Source organism: Schistocerca gregaria, chromosome 2 (genome assembly GCF_023897955.1).
Source record: "Schistocerca gregaria isolate iqSchGreg1 chromosome 2, iqSchGreg1.2, whole genome shotgun sequence".
NCBI classification, from domain to species: domain Eukaryota; kingdom Metazoa; phylum Arthropoda; class Insecta; order Orthoptera; family Acrididae; genus Schistocerca; species Schistocerca gregaria.
In genome coordinates this window covers 928,540,370-928,559,547 of record NC_064921.1, presented here as the reverse complement: position 1 = coordinate 928,559,547, position 19,178 = coordinate 928,540,370, and the positions used below count along the sequence as shown (strand labels likewise).

The 19,178-nt window shown below is 39.1% G+C and overlaps 1 protein-coding gene across 2 annotated transcripts in view; it reads left to right on the top strand.

The window, feature by feature from the left end:
• Nucleotides 1-19,178, top strand: part of LOC126335359 (DNA polymerase alpha catalytic subunit) — a 253,333-nt gene that overhangs the window by 215,549 nt on the left and 18,606 nt on the right. For both annotated transcript variants that reach the window (XM_049998549.1, XM_049998550.1), the window contains one exon: nt 6,222-6,291. In XM_049998549.1, coding sequence (XP_049854506.1) covers nt 6,222-6,291 — 70 coding nt within the window. The remainder of the gene's footprint in view (nt 1-6,221; nt 6,292-19,178) is intronic.

The window sequence follows — 19,178 nt, the reverse complement described above, 5'->3', positions numbered from 1 at the left end:
AGTTTGTACAACTGCGATAAACTCTGTGTGTCTATGGTGCAGTGGTTAATGCAAACTGTCTAGTAAACTGGAGCACCCAGGTGTGAGTCCAAGTCCGGCTCATATTTTCATTTGTTCCTGCTGATTCTGCATAAAGTCCTGATGCAAGGACATCAATAGTTCCTTACCTTACCTTACCTTTCCTTTCCTTTCTCTCCCCTCTACTTTCAGTTTACATAATAATTCAGATACTTTTGTGAGTAGCTGTGTGAAGAAATATGTCCATTTCCCCTCTATTTAATTATAAACAAAATTAGTGTCATGTTATCTAGACCTAATAAAGCACTCCGTGGAGCATAGATTATCCTTGGCCAAACTGTGGAGTGCAATACTTAGCAGTGTAGCCCATTCTGTCTGCAAATGTACTCACTCATCCCAAGCCACATGTTCAAAAATTTCAGCTTCTGTGTGTACTACTTCACTATTAGTGTCGAGTGTATAGCCTGCTGGCAGGTGTTGACCCATGTTTCTCATGATAGAAATTGTGGGTTGCTGTTTGACATTATTGTATGGGGGTTTTACTGACACATGGCCATAAATCTGTTAATTGCACATAAGCCAAGAACATATTTGCTGTAGCCCTCCTACAAGACAGCAACCTGCAAACTTGTAACACCCTCACATCCCACAGGTGGCGAAGCTTCAGGCATTGTTTGCCACAACAGGCACAAATACCTGCAAGCAAAATACCAATTTGCGTCGTCTCATATATTGGTAAGTGTTCCGGGCAACAACAACAACGACAACACACCCATTTGTTGTCCACCATGTCTCGGGCAGCCGCCAAGACAGACACCAAGTCTGCTGCCAACAGAGTGCATTTCCATGACCGTGGTCATTATTACGAACACTATTTTCCTACAGCAAGTCATGTGGCCACCAGGAGCTTGCACTGTATCCATGAGCATGACAGCATTTAGGCTGGTGTTCAGCCACAGATCAGCAGATTGGTCTCAGCTATTGAACCAGTTACTTTTTGAGCTCTCCCAGCCAGGCACCAGCTGCGTTCACAGCCCATCAATTGGAGATTCACTAAGGAATCATTGTCAAACAGTCATTTTGCAATGTGTATCTCCAAATTTCTACCGAAGTCTGTAGTGTTTATCTTCTAATTTCTTCCGAGTTTAGGGCAGTGACTTCCCTTCATCAGACTTTGACTTTACTTCTATTAAGTTCTGATTGTGTGATTGATTTCAGATCATTCCAGATGATAACTTGTACTGAATTTAAACTTGTTTGTCATGTGTGAATCTAGACTGGACTTTCGGACCAGGTTGTCCTAGGCAAGGCGGAATCATTTCAAAGGAAACCAAGTGAAGTTCAAGTATGAGAGGCACCAAATATCACAAGCAACGAAAGGAAAGATAGTCAAAAGCATTTATAAAATGGTACCCAAAAATTGAAAGGTACAGTTCGAAACATTCATTACAAATGTTGCACTATGTAAAATAAGGCTGTACATATGAGGTCTGTTCAAAAAATTCCAGAACTTCGGCCACAAAATTTTTCTACGCTTATCTTTTACTTATTGTGCAAGGTCTCCTTTGAAATTGTCTCCTCCACAACCGATACATCACTCCCAGTGCTGTTTCCACTTCCGGAAGCAGTATTGGTACACCTCTTGCTTGATGGTGTGAAGTGCCATCTGCAAATTTTCTTTTACCTCATCTGCCTTTGCAAAGCTTAAGAGGTAAAACAACACAGGAGAGTAGAGAGGATGAGGCAGCATTGTGATTTCATTTTTGTGCAAGTCGTGCCCCAACAGGGAGGAATGTGTGGGTGCATTATCGTAATTGCGAGAACCACAAATTGTCTTGGCGCATTCAGGCATTACCCTATTTATATTTTCTCGCAATTGTCGCAACACATCCTTATAGTCCTGTTGATTAACAGTTGGTCCCTGTGGCATATCAGCATGGCTTTGACATTTTTTGGTCATGGAGACCCTTTCCCAAACCATAGTGAAGACTGAACTTTAGTCTCAACTTGTTGTTGTTGTTGTTGTTGTTGTTGTTGTTGTTGTTGTTTTCAGTCCTGAGACTGGTTTGATGCAGCTCTCCATGCTACTCTATCCTTGCAAGCTTCTTCATCTCCCGGTACCTACTGCAACCTACATCCTTCTGAATCTGCTTAGTGTATTCATCTCTTGGTCTCCCTCTACGATTTTTACCCTCCACGCTGCCCTCCAATGCTAAATTTGTGATCCCTTGATGCCTCAAAACATGTCCTACTAACTGATCCCTTCTTCTAGTCAAGTTGTGCCACAAACTTCTCTTCTCCCCAATCCTATTCAATACCTCCTCATTAGTTACGTGATCTATGCACCTTATCTTCAGCATTCTTCTGTAGCACCACATTTCGTAAGCTTCTACTCTCTTCTTGTCCAAACTAGTTATCTTCCATGTTTCACTTCCATACATGGCTACACTCCAAACAAATACTTTCAGAAACGGCTTCCTGATATATAAATCTATATTCGATGTTAACAAATTTCTCTTCTTCAGAAACACTATCCTGGCCATTGCCAGTCTACATTTTATATCCTCTCTAGTGCGACCATCATCAGTTATTTTACTTCCTAAATAGCAAAACTCCTTTACTACTTTAAGTGTCTCATTTCCTAATCTAATTCCCTTAGCATCACCTGACTTAATTCGACTACATTCCATTATCCTCGTTTTGCTATTGTTGATGTTCATCTTATATCCTCCTTTCAAGACACTGTCCATTCCGTTCAACTGTTCTTCCAAGTCCTTTTCTGTCTCTGACAGAATTACAATGTCATCGGCGAACCTCAAAGTTTTTATTTCTTCTCCATGGATTTTAATACCTACTCCGAAGTTTTCTTTTGTTTCCTTTACTGCTTGCTCAATATACAGATTGAATAACCTCGGGGAGAGGCTACAACCCTGTCTCACTCCCTTCGCAACCACTGCTTCCCTTTCATGTCCCTCGACTTTTATGACTGCCATCTGGTTTCTGTACAAATTGTAAATAGCCTTTCACTCCCTGTATTTTACCCCTGCCACTTCCAGAATTTGGAAGAGAGTATTCCAGTCAACATTGTCAAAAGCTTTCTCTAAGTCTACAAATGCTAGAAACGTAGGTTTGCCTTTCCTTAATCTAGCTTCTAAGATGAGTCGTAGGATCAGTATTGCCTCTCGTGTTCCAATATTCCTACGGAATCCAAACTGATCTTCCCCGAGGTCGGCTTCTACTAGTTTTTCCATTCCTCTGTAAAGAATTCGCGTTAGTATTTTGCAGCTGTGACAAATTAAACTGATAGTTCGGTAATTTTCACATCTGTCAACACCTGCTTTCTTTGGTATTGGAATTATTATATTCTTCTTGCGGTCTGAGGGTATTTCGCCTGTCTCATACATCTTGCTCACAAGATGGTCGAGTTTTGTCAGGACTGGCTCTCCCAAGGCCGTCAGTAGTTCCAATGGAATGTTGTCTACTCCTGGGGCCTTGTTTTCTCTCAGGTCTTTCAGTGCTCTGTCAAACTCTTCACGCAGTATCGTATCTCCCATTTCATCTTCATCTGCATCCTCTTCCATTTCCATAATATTGTCCTCAAGTACATCGCCCTTGTATAGACCCTCTATATACTCCTTGCACCTTTCTGCCTTCCCTTCTTTGCTTAGAACTGGGTTGCCATCTGAGCTCTTGATATTCATACACGTGGTTCTCTTTTCTCCAAAGGTCTCTTTAATTTTCCTGTAGGTAGTATCTATCTTACCCCTAGTGAGATAAGCTTCTACATCCTTACATTTGCCCTCTAGCCATCCCTGCTTAGCCATTTTGCACTTCCTGTCGATCTCATTTTTGAGACGTTTGTATTCCTTTTTGCCTGCTTCATTTACTGCATTTTTATATTTTCTCCTTTCATCAATTAAATTCAATATTTCTTCAGTTATCCAATGATTTCTACTAGCCCTCGTCTTTTTACCTACTTGATCCTCTGCTGCCTTCACTACTTCATCCCTCAGAGCTACCCATTCTTCTTCTACTGTGTTTCTTTCCCCCATTCCTGTCAATTGTTCCCTTATTCTCTCCTTGAAACTCTGTACAACCTCTGGTTCTTTCAGCTTATCCAGATCCCATGTCCTTAAATTCCCACCTTTTTGCAGTTTCTTCAGTTTTAACCTACAGGTCATAACCAATAGATTGTTGTCAGAGTCCACATCTGCCCCTGGAAATGTCCTACAATTTAAAACCTGATTCCTAAATCTCTGTCTTACCATTATATAATCTATCTGATACCTTTTAGTATCTCCAGGATTCTTCCATGTATACAACCTTCTTTTATTATTCTTGAACCAAGTGTTAGCTATGATTAAGTTATGCTCTGTGCAAAATTCTACCAGACGACTTCCTCTTATATGCACCTTCTATGTTTCCTTCTCTCCCTTTTCCTACTGGCGAATTCCAGTCACCCATGACTATTAAATTTTCATCTCCCTTCACTACCTGAATAATTTCTTTTATCTCATCATACATTTCATCAATTTGTTCATCATCTGCAGAACTAGTTGGCATATAAACTTGTACTACTGTAGTAGGCATGGGCTTTGTGTCTATCTTGGCCACAATAATGTGTTCACTATGCTGTTTGTAGTAGCTTACACGCACTCCTATTTTTTTTTTTTTTTTTTTTTTTTTTTTTCATTATTAAACCTCCTCCTGCATTACCCCTATTTGATTTTGTATTTATAACCCTGTATTCACCTGACCAAAAGTCTTGTTCCTCCTGCCACCAAACTTCACTAATTCCCACTACATCTAACTTTAACCTATCCATTTCCCTTTTTAAATTTTCTAACCTACCTGCCCGATTAAGGGATCTGACATTCCACGCTCCGATCCGTAGAACGCCAGTTTTCTTTCTCCTGATAACGACTTCCTCCTGAGTAGTCCCCGCCCGGAGATCCGAATGGGGGACTATTTTACCTCCGGAATATTTTACCCAAGAGGACGCCATCATCATTTAATCATACAGTAAAGCTGCATGACCTCGGGAAAAATTACGGCTGTAGTTTCCCCTTGCTTTCAGCCCTTCACAGTACCAGCACAGCAAGGCCGTTTTGGTTAACGTTGCAAGGCCAGATCAGTCAATCATCCAGACTGTTGCCCCTGCAACTACTGAAAAGGCTGCAGCCCCTCTTCAGGAACCACATGTTTGTCTGGCCTCTCAACAGATACCCCTCCGTTGTGGTTGCACCTACGGTACGGCCATCGTATCACTGAGGCACGCAAGCCTCCCCACCAACGGCAAGGTCCATGGTTCATGGGGGTCTCAACATCATAACCATAAACCCATGTCTCATCAGCATTTATGATTCTCTTAAAGAACATCTAATTTTCTTTTGCATGATTCAAAAGCTCTTTACAGATTGTGAAGCGAACGTCTTTCTGGTCTGGACTCGTGAGCTGTGGGACGAACTTGGCGGCAACTCAATGCATTCGAAGATACTGTGTCAGGATTTCGTGATGTGATCCAACTGAAACTGGCAAACACAATTTCGTTGACGTTCCTCACTTGAGTGTCGTCGGTCGACGTAGAAGGGCATCCTGAACCAGCAGTACCTTTAATTTCTGTTCAGACATTTTTAAACCGTTTGAACTATTCTTAACACCGAGTACAGCTTAAGCATTCATCAGTGTAGGATTCCTGCATCATTTGGTGCATCTCTGTAAAGGTTTTCTTGAGTTTCACACAAAATTTAACGTTCTACTCCAGAGAGTACTGAATTATATCGGACTGACATGCAACAATGAAGCTTCCAGCAGTTACACATTAACCACTGGTATGTGCTGGGATGCCAACTGCATTTTGCTCCAACACACCATTGACATGAAATTATGAATGTTCCGGAATGAGCAGTCCTCGTACATCGGAGGTCAGCTGCTGCTCATTCCCACTCCTTTGATGGTGTTTATCACAGATTTCCTCCATTTAACCTCCTCCTCCTCCTCCAACGGTTGTGCAGCATATTGTCATTGCAGCATGTATTTGGCACACACTTTCTCAGGCAGATCTGTGATTTCGTATTTGCAATTGATCAGGATGCAATAGCTTCCTACCTTCAGTTTGTGCCACCAGACAGAATTCAAATCGTTTCTGTATTATTTTGTTGCACCATTAATATTTGACATTGTTTCATCATTTTTATTTCCAGATTCAGATTTACATGTATGAATGAGAAGTGTCAACAAGTAATAGTTATGGATGGACCTTACAGGAAAACTGTAAGTATTACTAATAGTGTTAAAATATTATTGTTTAGATCATTCAGTTGCTTAATTGTCAATATAAAAGTAGTTAACTGTGAGTGTCCAGCAAGTTGTAGTTAAATTGAGTTTGGTATTTACTAGAAATCCTTAGTGAGTTAATATTGCAATATGCAAACTACACGAGCAGCAATTAATAATAATAATTATTATAGAGGCAGTAATGAATATATGAAATTTCAGGTATATTGGTCTTACTAACATTGTGTTAAACAATTTCCTTGTTATGTTCTTGTGCAATCTGAGTAATGATATCTGTCAGAAATATATGGCAACCACACAGAAAGTATTGACTTTTGAGAAAAAGTTAACTAATCAGCGGAGGACTAATGAATAATGTTGTGAGGTTAGTAGATGGTGTAGGAGAAATGAACCAGGAATAGATAGAAATGCGAAATGTGTGATAGAAATACTGGTTTGCAGTTGAACAAAAGGAAAGCAACTGGAATGTGCTGAAAACAAAACCACTTGGTGACAGGTAAAGTTCTGATCTTAAGTGCAATGATTTTGGATAATACAGAATTACTGAGTAGTTTGTTCCAGAGCTGTGTGGCTGAAATGAAGGAGTTGGAGACAGGTTTAACATTATGCAGAGGTATAGCTAACATTCTGGATGTGCATGATCTGGCGTTGCAGTTATGGAATCATGATAGATATGATATTCAAGGAGAAGTATTGATGACATTAATGACTAAGCACCAATGACAAAAGTTGCGTGTGTGAAAATCAAGTCGCTTGTTTGGTTGCACCCACCCTAAGTGAGAATAGGAAATAATGAAGTGATCAAACAACCAAATATTTCATAAGTATTTATGGCGAGTGAGAGTTATCTGGTGTTTTCACTAGATAAAAGTAGAAGATAGGACTTATTTTTGTTTAATATGTAACCTTTCTTGTATGCTGTGACAGTTTGTTCTTACCGGTGCTTGTACAAGATTGTACTATGATATTTTATTTTCTGGTGGTGTAATTAGACATGATGAAGTAGAGGAGGAACTGTTTAATGAAGATGTTTCCTGATCAACTTCAGGTGGGATGTGAGGAAGACATGAGACTTTTTGGAATTTAGTTTAAAACTCACATTTTGTGCCCTCTGTAATGTTGAACAGTGGTTGCCATCAGCAGCATTCTTAGGGCTGGCATTTGAAACTGGATGTTATTAACAGTAATTAAAAGAATGTAGCACATATGAAATGTCGTTGATATGTGGTGAAAAAAATCAGTGGACCCAGGATTGAACCCTGGGGGGACTCTAGAGAGCACATGCTTCTGTGATGACTTATCTGATACACAGATGACACCCCCCCCCCCTCGAACCACAGTACTTCACTGTTTGTGAAATTCAGCTGTTTCATTTTCAAAGTAGTACAAAAAATAATTGAGCCTTGCTGGGATCAAATAGTATTAAAATGGTTGCTTCACGACTGTCCATGGCACTTATTTATGTTTTCATTCAATTTGATTAATTCAGCTGCCATTATGTTGTTGTTTTCAAAACCTACTTGATATTTATCATGGATGTTCTAAGATTTAGGATAGTCTATCAGTTGTTCAAGAATAACATACTCCACTGCTTTTGGCACTGCAGGTAATATGCCGATTGGACTGTAGTTGCTTGGTGATTTTGGGTGATCATTAATGATTTTTTTGTCCATGATTCAGAGTATTCCTGCTTTATTTTACTAGCCCTTGAAAACCACAGCAAGTTGTGACAGAATTGTTGGTAATGCATTCATTCCAGCAGTCGAGCAAGATGGAACACGGGAATAGTATGTGTCATTCACGAAAACCATCCAGGACTAAACGAAATAATTGACAGTTGAGCAAGATGGAACACGAGAATAGTATGTGCCAATCACGAAAACCATCCAGGACTAAATGAAATAATTGCCAGTCGGGACTCTAGTGCAACGACTACAAGAGAAGCCTGTGGTTATACCCTCCTGCTGGGCTTTGCCTTCATGCAACCCCTCCCACCCTCCCATTGGACAGGCTTTAGAGGATACAGTGATTGAACTATTGATGCATGTTTGTGGAAAGTGGCATCATTTATATTTGGATAATTGCTATAACAGTGTAGAACCTGTGGAGTGTTTGCTTAGAGAGAGAATTTGAGTTTGTGGAACACTGCAGCAAAATAGAGCAGTTCTGGAAAAGTTACAGAACACAAAACTAAATGCATTTTAAACTAAAAATATCAACAAAAGAGGTGAAATACTTGCAAAATTATCGAGAGCATTTAAGATCGAAATAACACAAATGATTTCTGCCATACATAATCAATTTAGCTGAAACACAGACTTATGTAGAAAAACCAATTACACTATTCAGAAACCTGATAATGTATTGAATTATACTAAATACATGAAGGAAGTGGATTGAGTGCACCAATTCCTTGGTTGCTGTCCTTGTATATAGGGCAGTAACTAAGGAATAGGAGAACTATAAAGTGGTCAAAAAAAGTGGCCTTACACCTGTTTAATTGTGATTTATAAAGCGCATGCAATTAACGTTGAGTATAGATTTAAGTGCCAGGAAGCCTTTTCTGAAAGTATTTGTGTGGAGTGTAGCAAGGTATGGAAGTGAAACATGGATGATAAACAATTTAAACAAGTAGAGAATACAAGTTCTTGAAATGTGATGTTACAGAAGAATGTTAAAGATTAGGTGGGTAGATCACATAACTAACGAGTAGGTACTGAATTGAGTTGGGGAGAAAAGAAATTTGTGACACAACCTGACTAGAAGAATGGATCTGTTGATAGGACACATTCTGAGACATCAAGGGATCACCAATTTAGTACTGGAGGAAGGTGTGGGGGTACAAATCGTAGAGAGAGAGAGAGAGAGAGAGAGAGAGAGAGAGAGAGAGAGAGAGAGAAATACAGTAAGCAGTTTCAGAAGGATATCGGTTGCAGTAGTTACTTGGAGATGAAGAGGCTTGCACAGAGTATAGTAACATGGGAGCTGCATCAAACCAGTCTTCAGGCTGAAGACCACAACAGCATATAATGGATTCATACTGCGTCAGCATTATGATGCAGGTTGCAAATATCTTTATTTTCATGGCTTTTTACTGAAAATATGTGATACATGAATCAAGGATAATTCACCTGCTACTGAAGAGAAATTCGAGGTCGCTACTACATCACATGCTCCCAATTGTGATTTGATCGATAGATGTACCGGGTAGTTAAAGCTACATCAGCCAACACACATGTCCAAAACCAACCCATGAAGAGGACGAATGTACCATGTATGTTAAAAAAATAGGACAACAAATTTAATGTGTAAGTCTTGTCGAGTCACATTACACCTCAGAGATTGTTTTGCTTCATACAATTGAAAGGAGAAATACTAAATATTCAAGAAAATTTCGGTAAATAAATATACAAACAAATAAATACAAACAAATCTTGCATTTGCTTACGTACAGTGAAACTTGTTTTTGTACAGTACATTGGGATCACAAAAACATTGGAGTAAAGAAACTATTCAGAAATTTTATAAATAACTACAACAAATAATTGTTTACAACATAGTAAAGAAATGCAGCGGGAAGAGACCACATGAAATAAACCTGCACAAAATTAATAGCGCAAAGAAACTAGCGTAGAAAAGGACCACTCAAAAACAGTTTTGACTGTATATCTTTCAAATTTTGGGAAAATAGAGGGACAGGTTTGAGATCTAATGGGAACTGATGATGACATTAGTAAAACTCCCAAGAACCTTGACAAACTGCTGGTGACAAGCAACATGATTGGAGGCAGTCCTACCTGCACCAAACAAAAGAATACTGATGAGACATGGAGATGACACAGTTTTAAAATTTATTTGAATGATGGTATTGTAATGTACCAATACCCCGATTGTTGGTGGGTTGCAATTCATGAGAATTCTTCATATATATCTGTCTGAAATGATGCATATTAGCCCTGAATTATTATTAGAAAGTAAATTATTCCTGCCAGTTACAAACAACAGATGTAATGGAATGTGACTATTCAGTTACAATTTAAAGTGAAAAGTGGAATTGTTCAGATTAATTTCTTCTCCACTTTCCAATGGTCAGCGTTTCCTTCAGTACAGTGTTACATTCCAGACATGCAGTTTCGTTATCATCTACCGTGAGACAACCTGATCCTAGAAAGAAAATTTTGGAGTAACATGTCGCTTGGCTTTTGACATACTTTTTGCATTGTCAACCCTGAATATATCACGGAGATTATTGAGAAAATTCCCAAAGTTACTTGACATGTTGTTGTCTAAGCTCTTCTTGATCAGCATTCCGCCACATTCTTTAAAAAATCACAGCCACTTGAAACTGCACTGGCTAAATTGTTTTTCTCGGTTATCTTTAATTGTACACAAAGTGTAATTTGATTTTATAAACTGTAGAACATGCTAGTTGTATGGGTGAGGTGCTGATAATTATACGAGGTGTCTCACAGCTGTTATTACAGGCTTCTTCTAGGGGTTAAAGATGAGACTTAGTAAGTATTATTGTGGTAAGAGACCCTTGCCCAAAAGTGTATCATTTGGATGTAAAACAAGTTTCCAAATTGGATCACTTCCATATCTCCCGCTTCATGATATGCACATAGCCGAGGCAACCGTCACTGACCTGTGTGCTCTACAGGAGCTGCTCCATTGGGCGACTTTGCTGTCTGTTGCATAAAGTGTATGTCAAAGTTTTTTTTTTTTACATGTGGTCCTTGGTGAATAATTTGTGCTGCCGTCAAAACTCGTGCAAGAAGATCTTCCAACTGTACAGGAATCTCATATGCAAGACTCTCCATATGACCCAACAAGAAAAATTCAAGAAGAATTAAATCTGGCGACCATGGTGGCCAAGGAGTTGGTCCACCTTGACCTCTCCACCTTCCATGGGATTTGGTTGAGATATTCAGATGCCACATGTAAAATGTGTGATTGCATTGCCATGTTGGAACCACATCTGCTGACAGATTGAGGGTAGCAAACCTCCCATGAACTCTACCAGTACCTCTTGCAGGAGTGTTGAGTATAAGGGACCTGTCACACAGTGTGGAAGATCATGGATTGATAAAGACCATCTTCAATCATACCATCCCATACTTTGAAACCAAACTGTTTCTGAAATCAATATGAAATTGTGGCATGAAGATTTTTTACATCCGAAATGTGGCTATTAAGACAACTGAAAAAAGCTTCCCTGATAAAGTGAGCTTAAGGCATAAAAATAGCATGCCTTGGAAATTCAGTTGTGCATATACAGTGATGTAGAAACAACGTTAAAAAAAATTAACACTTAGCAGAAAACATTCTGTCGGTGATAAGTGTGGAGTTGCTAGTCACACAGAACATGCCAGATGCTTGTTGAGTGATGCAAGTACCCAGCAAGGACAATGTTTTGAGTCCTTGGGCAGATTCTCTTCTGCCTGATGGGGATGTCCTCCTCAAAGTTGAGAGTGCAGCATGTCTTGGAAACAGGTTCCTTATTCAAACTTTATATATAAAGTCCCCTCTACAGATTCTAGAAGTCCATAATATGAATTGTGAAACACCATGTATAATTTCTTTGTGATTTATGATATCATTGTGGTAAACATTGCTTTTCTTATGACTCTGATCACTCAGGCAATATTGCTTGGTCTGTCTGAATAAAGTGATATTAATTCCTTGAAAATATATGCTGCAATTGATTCTCATGTCAACTGTTTAAATCTTGCATGACATAGTTTTATGTTACATACACTGAACATTTTTGTTAATTTGTTCTGTATCTTCTGTTTGCACAAATGTGAGACATGTTACATAAATGAAAACATCTGTATTTGCACATTTAAAAGTAAGTTTCATCTTGCAAAACATTTCCAGACCACTTTCCCTATCCCACAGTTTTCTCAGTAAAACCTGCACCTACATTACAATTTACTGTGTCCCCATAACCAGACGTTCCAAACTAGTCTTTGTCACTTACCAGCTTCCATCAGGTTGTCTATTGGTCATAAAAGTAATGAAAACGAACAGATGGCTATGAAACTAATGAAACTGAGTGAATGGGCTTGAATTTTGTTTTGTGTGTCACTCAGGTATGGTTCTAGAAGGGAATTACGTATTAGTGCTACCCGAGAATTGTTGTATCCAGTAGTCCATTTAATAAAAATTTTATAAAGCTCCACCAAAACTCTTAAAAAGTCTTTGTTATCGGTAGGAGCTTTTATATCAATCTCTACAAGTCATGTTAGCATAGTCTCTGCTATTGCAGTGTGGAAGTTGGAGTGGCAGGTGCGGAGGGATAAATTGGATTTGTGGCATTATTAACCAAGAGCTATAAGAGGTGTATACACATATCGGAAATGATGTGTAAACTATAGCTCTGCCCAAGACAGTATTGCCATTTAATGTTGTGCAGGCACAATGTCAATTAGAACAGCTGTTTCCTTAATTCTATTCACCATTTCTTCTATTTAAATCTGCTTAGAGGTTTTAGATGGTGAAATTTCAAGTTTGACTAAGAAATCTTAACTCTGCATCTCTTATTGTTAAATTTGACATGAGTTTACGAGAGCATGCTGAAAAGAAATGCCTCTGAATTATTTGTGTGAAAACTCTTAAAACTTTTTAAATAAAACAATGTTACTAAAGTTCAACATCTTTATTCTTCATGTCTGTGTATATGCAGTTCTGTGCTGCTAGAGGGCTCCAAATTGTAGCGTGTAACACGGTGGCATGTAACGTGACTATGTCCATGTGTGAGAAACAGCTTACTGTAATCGAGTTTCGAATTTGAAGAGTTTGTCTACACATGGTGCACCATCTCCTTCAGCAGAACAATGCCTGACCCCACACAAGCACTATGACGTCTTTAACAACCCATACAATTTTTATCTGTTTCTAAAACATAAAAAGAACCCCTATCATTTTGATAGTGAAGACGTGATGCAAACAGAGATGAGATGGTCCCGTCAACAAAGTCTAACATTGTGCAGTAATGGTGCCAACAAGCTGTCTCTCAATGGGAGAAATGTCTTCATTGCCAGGGTGAGTGTCTTGAGAAATAAATTTAGAGATGTGAAGGAAAAAGATGTTCGTAATACTTAAAACTCTTTAAGAGTTTTCAAGTAAAAAGTTCAGAGTCCGTACTTTTCAGTGGGCCCTCAAAGTTTTGTAATTGTTATATTGTCTTAGGAAACACTTAATATACTTATATTTTATAGGACTGGATGACATGATTTTCTTTGCCCTACATTGTCGACATTTCCAATGATGGTTTTCTGAAGTTTTAGTATTTGACACATATGGTGTGACTTACCCCAAAATACAATTCCATGCCTTATTACTGACTCGAAATAGGAGTGATGTAGTGCTTTTCTTAAGTCCATACTTGCAGCATTGCACAATATCCTCTTTGCAAATGCTGGGCTATTTAATTTACTTGCAAGGTACATGTGCATATGTGAATCTTACGTAGATCTTTATCCAATTGCATTCCTGGAAATCCTGGTTTCTGTGACAGACCTGAATATCTTTTAATTTTGCTTGTTTTGTTTTAAAGTGCATTAACTGAGTGTTTTCCATGTTTAATTTTAACCCATTTAAGTCAAACCAGGTATCTAATTTTTCTAAAGTATTTAATACAGTTTGGGGGACTTGGTCAGTACTGTTATTTCAATGATTACAGATATCACATCTTCAAATAAAACCGAGTGACACTTACTGTTAAGTGGCAGATTGTTTATGTAAAGCAGAAACAGAATGAGACCTAAGACAGAAGCTGGCCGGAGTGTCCGAGCAGTTCTAGGCGCAGGTTCGAATCCTGCCTTGGGCATGGATGTGTGTGATGTCCTTATGTTAGTTAGGTTTGTGAGTTCTAAGTTCTAGGGGACTGATGACCTCAGCAGTTAAGTCCCATAGTGCTCTGAGCCATTTGAACCTAAGACAGAACCTTGGGGTACTCAATGTGAAATGGTTTTCCATTCTGAAGTATAAGTTCCTCTCTCTTACATTATATAACCACTCATTGTCTTCGGTTGGTTATATAGGATTAAACTATTCTAATTCCGCGCCCCCAGTTCCATACTTTCCCAGTTTACAGAGTAGAAAGGAGTGATTCACACCATCTAAAGCCTTTGATAGGTCACAAAAAATTCCTGTGGCATGCAGTGAGTTGTCCAGGGACCAGCTAATTTTATCAACAAAATGATTTATAGCAGACACTGTGGTCTTGGCTTTTTGAAATCCATACTGATTTTTTTGAGGTTATTTTAAATATTTCTATAAAATTTTGAATTTGTGTGGTGACGCCTTTTTCAAATATTTTTGACAGTGATGGAAGAAGAGAGACTGGGCGATAGTTTGCCGTATGTTCTTTTGTGTCTTTTTTGAATAGTGGATTATCTGTTGTGTACTTCAATGTGTTTGGAAAATAACCTTCTTGAAACTTTTGTTGGTAGCCCATCCCATCGTTTACTAGATTAAAATGAATGAAATTTGCACTGAAACCTGATATTTGAATCAGATCAATGAATTTTGTTGATTTGTTGGCTTCACTGGCTAGATCTGCAGTATGTGATCAAAAGTATCTGGACACCTGGCTGAAAATGACTTAAAAGCTCATGGCACCCTCTGGAATTCAGTATAGTGTTAGCCCACCCTTAGCCTTGCTGACAGCTTCCACTCTTGCAGGCATATGTTCAATCAGGTGCTGGAAGGTTTTCTGTGGAATGGCAGCCCATTCCTCATGGAGTGCTGCATTGAGGAGAAGTATTGATGTCGGTTGGTGAGGTCTGGCATGAAGTCAACGTTTCAAAACATTCCAAATGTGCTCTATAGGATTCAGATCAGGAGTCCATGCAGGCCAGCCCATTACAGAGATGTTATTGTCATGTAACGACTCCGCACACGCCGTGCATCATGAACAGGTGCTGGATCGTGTTGAAAGGTGCAATAGCCATCCCCAAATTGCTCTTCAACAGTGGGAAGCAAGGAGGTGCTTAAAACATCAACAATGTAGGCCTGTGCTGTAATAGTGCCATGTGAAACAACAAGGGGTGCAAGCCCCCTCCATGAAAATCACGACCAACCATAACTCCACTGCCTCAAAATTTTACTGCTGGCACTACACGCGCTTTCAGATGACATTCACTGGGCATTCACCATACCCACATCCTGGCATCAGATCGCCACAGTGTGTACTGTGATTCGTCACTCCACACAATGTTTTTCCATTGTTCAATCGTCCAATGTTTACACTCCTTACACCAAGTGATGCGTCATTTGGCATTTACTGGCATGATGTGTGGCTTATGAGCAGCTGATCGACCATGAAATCCAAGTTTTCTCACCTCCCGCCTAACTTTCGTAGTACTTGCATTGGATCCTGATGCAGTTTGGAATTCCTGTGTGATGGCCTGGATAGATGTCTACCTATTAAACATTACGACCCTCTTCAACTATCAGCAGTCTCTGTCAAGTCAACAGACAATATCATCCTGTATGTTTTTGTGCTGTATGTGTCCCTTGTTGTTGTTGTTCTGGTCTTCAATCCTGAGACTGGTTTGATGCAGCTCTCCATGCTACTCTATCCTGTGCAAACTTCTTCATCTCCCAGTACCCACTGCAACCCGCATCCTTCTGAATCTGCTTAGTGTAGTCATCTCTTGGTCTCCCTCTACGATTTTTACCCTCTACACTGCCCTCCAATACTAAATTGGTGATCCCTTGATGCCTCAGTGTCCCTTAATATTTCCAATTCACTATCACATTGGAAACAGTAGATCTAGGGATGATTAGGCGTGTGGAAATCTCGCGTACAGATGTATGTCTCAAGTGACACCCAATCACCTGACCACGTTCAAAGTCCGTGAGTTCCGAGGAGTGCCCCATTCTGCTCTCTCATGATCAGGTTGCTGATATGGAGTACCTAGCAGTAGCTTGCAGCACAGTGCACCCAATATGAAAAACGTATGTTTTTGGAGGTGTCCGTATAGTTTTGATCACATTGTGTATGGTGAAAGCAGCAGTTATTATAATTCTTTTCATGGTTTTTTTTTTAGGCACTGGAATTTTCAACAAAAAAGTTTTCTTATTTGTGCACCTGGAATTCTATACACAGATAAAATTACAATATTTTGCTCCAGCACTATGCAGCAGCTTTGAAATATATATTTTTCATTAAGGGAATCAAAATCAAATCTTTCTCTGTATACCGTTGATCTTTCTACAAGTATTACTCCTACAAAAACTACTGGCAACATAAAAGTTTTCAAGGTTATTTAAGATTTTGATACGACCCTTTTTAAGCCAGTGTTCATTCAAGCATACAACCTTGATATTTGGCATTTCTGACAAAATGATTTGCAAGTCGTTAAGTTTTGTTTCTCTGCCATTTGTATAGTTTGAAGTTAACCTATTTTTGTTCAAACTTTTTTGAATATTCCTAATGGCATTTGTTTTGTAATGCTGTTTTTGTATTTTCGTTAAAACTTCGTTATCAATTTTTACAACCCTATCTCTGCATACTAATTTCCCTTACTAAGTATGATCTTACAAATATCTCTATACATATCGCTCTATTCTTATCCAAATGAACTCCACCATGGTGAAGTCCTGTACATAGTTACTGAGCAATATACTTGTCATAACTCAAAGAAATGTAGCATCTGCTGGACTACAGAGCCCAGTTGGATCATCCCAGTAGTGATGAGAACAACTGAATGAAAACAATTGATTCAGCTGGTTGTTGGAAAACAGCTGACTCATCCAGTTGTAATTTTATGTATTGATTGGACTATTCGCTCACTCTTTGGAGTGAAACCTGTCAGTGGGAGCAACTGAATGAAAACAATCAGTTCAGTTGGTTGAAGTTTTGCCTATTGGGTGGATTATTACGCATTCATTTCTTTAGAGTGAAATAAGTCTGTGGGAGCAGAAACATTACATTGTTTTGTCATTGTTAATTATGTTAATTAATTATTGTTGACTGCACTTTGTCCTCCCATGTTATCACTGCTTGTTCTGATATTTGCTTTTTATTGAGTTGTCATTAAGTAGCTTTCAGTTCAGTTTTTAGACAATGTTTGTGAATAGGTAGTTACTTAATAATGAACTTTGTGTCTTGATCAAAATGTCGAAACATTCAGTGTTGAGGGAATGGAAGCATTTACTTGATTGGATAAAAAGTGACCCTCAAGATAAATTCAATGCGATATACAGTATGTGCAGGTATAATTTATGTTCTGAAAAAGTGTTAATGAAAGAAGTTCAAAGAAGATTAACAGACAATGGTAAGTATTTCTTCAACAAAACAAGTGACACTATATGCGTAATAGGCAAATGATTAACCCCCAAACCAGTTAACCCCCCAAGCAATTCAAGAAATGTGTCTTATTTGGTTTCTGTTCATGTCACTTCAGTGTTTACTGGAAGAGAATTATCGATGACAGTGAAAACTAGCCAGAAGAGAGAGACAGATTGACATTGCCTGTCTCTAAAAAAGGTAGCAATGCTAGTCATGGTTCACATATAACAGGAGGCTGAAACAGTGTAATGCCTCCACCTTCGATAATTGGGTTTGGATGGGGATATTTTAATAAATCAAACACAGAAATAATCCTTAGAAGGTGATATTTAATTACCAGTATTCACTTTCCGACATAATCACGAGCCTAGTGGATACATTTCTGCCAATGATAAACAAGTTTTCTGAAGCCATCACAGAAGAAATTGACAATCTGTTTCTGAAACCACAGTCTCACAGTTCTCTCAGTGTCTTCATCAGAAGCATAATGATGTCCCCGCAGATTGTCTTTCATTATTGGGAATAGATGGAAGTCAGACAATGCTGTGTGGAGGATGCCATACGGTGGTGAGATTCAGTCTCTGAAGTTCTGCTGTGGTGGCACATGAAGTGTGTGGTGTGGCGTCATGCTGCAGGAAACATTTCCCTTTCCCTTTTCCTTTCGGAACCCTTGTTAGGCGTCATTTCAGTGTTCGCAGCATTGTGATGTGACACTCTGAATTTATTGTTGTTCCATGGTCAAGAAAATCAACATGAATAACACCATCTGCATCCCAGAGCACTGTGGCCATGATTTTTTCAGCTAAGGGCTGTATCTTGAATTTCTTTTTCTGGGCGAGTGTTTGTGTCAATATTCCATGGACTAACGTTTCGTCTCTGGGTCGAAATAGTGTACCCACATTCCATTTCCTATCACAGTTGAATGGAGAAAGGCATCACCTTCATTCTCGTAACACAAGAGGAGTTCTTGGCAGATTTCAAGTTGGTGCACTTTCATTTCAGGGGCCTGCATCTTGGGTACCCATCATGCACAGATCGTCTGATAGCCAAGCAAAACGATAATGTGAGCCACACTTTCTTGTGAAATGCTGATTGTTCTTGCAGTTTTTCTCCGAGTGATATGACAATCGTCCTGAATCCATCTGTCGACATTTTGCTTGTGAAACTCTGTGGTTGCTGTCACAAACCATCCAACTCTTTGTTTGTGACGAAGGTCAGATATTCCTGAGTCAACATCTTTAAACTTACTCACCTAACACTGCACAGTACTCACATCAACACCATCACCATCAACTGCTTTCATTCTCTGATGAATCTCCTTTGGGGTGACACCTTCTGCTGTCAAGAAATCAATGACTGCACGTTGCTTAAATCACATTGCCTGACCGTATGAGCAGGGTTCCATACTTTACACTGTAACAACACAACCGTTTATGGGAAGGCTTCCCGCCAACTAGAGCTGTAGAGAAGACGCTACGGAACAAGTCAGTACCTGCCGCATACCAATGATGCCAACTGCTGAAGAATTATGAAGGTGGAGGCATTACTTTCCAGTCAG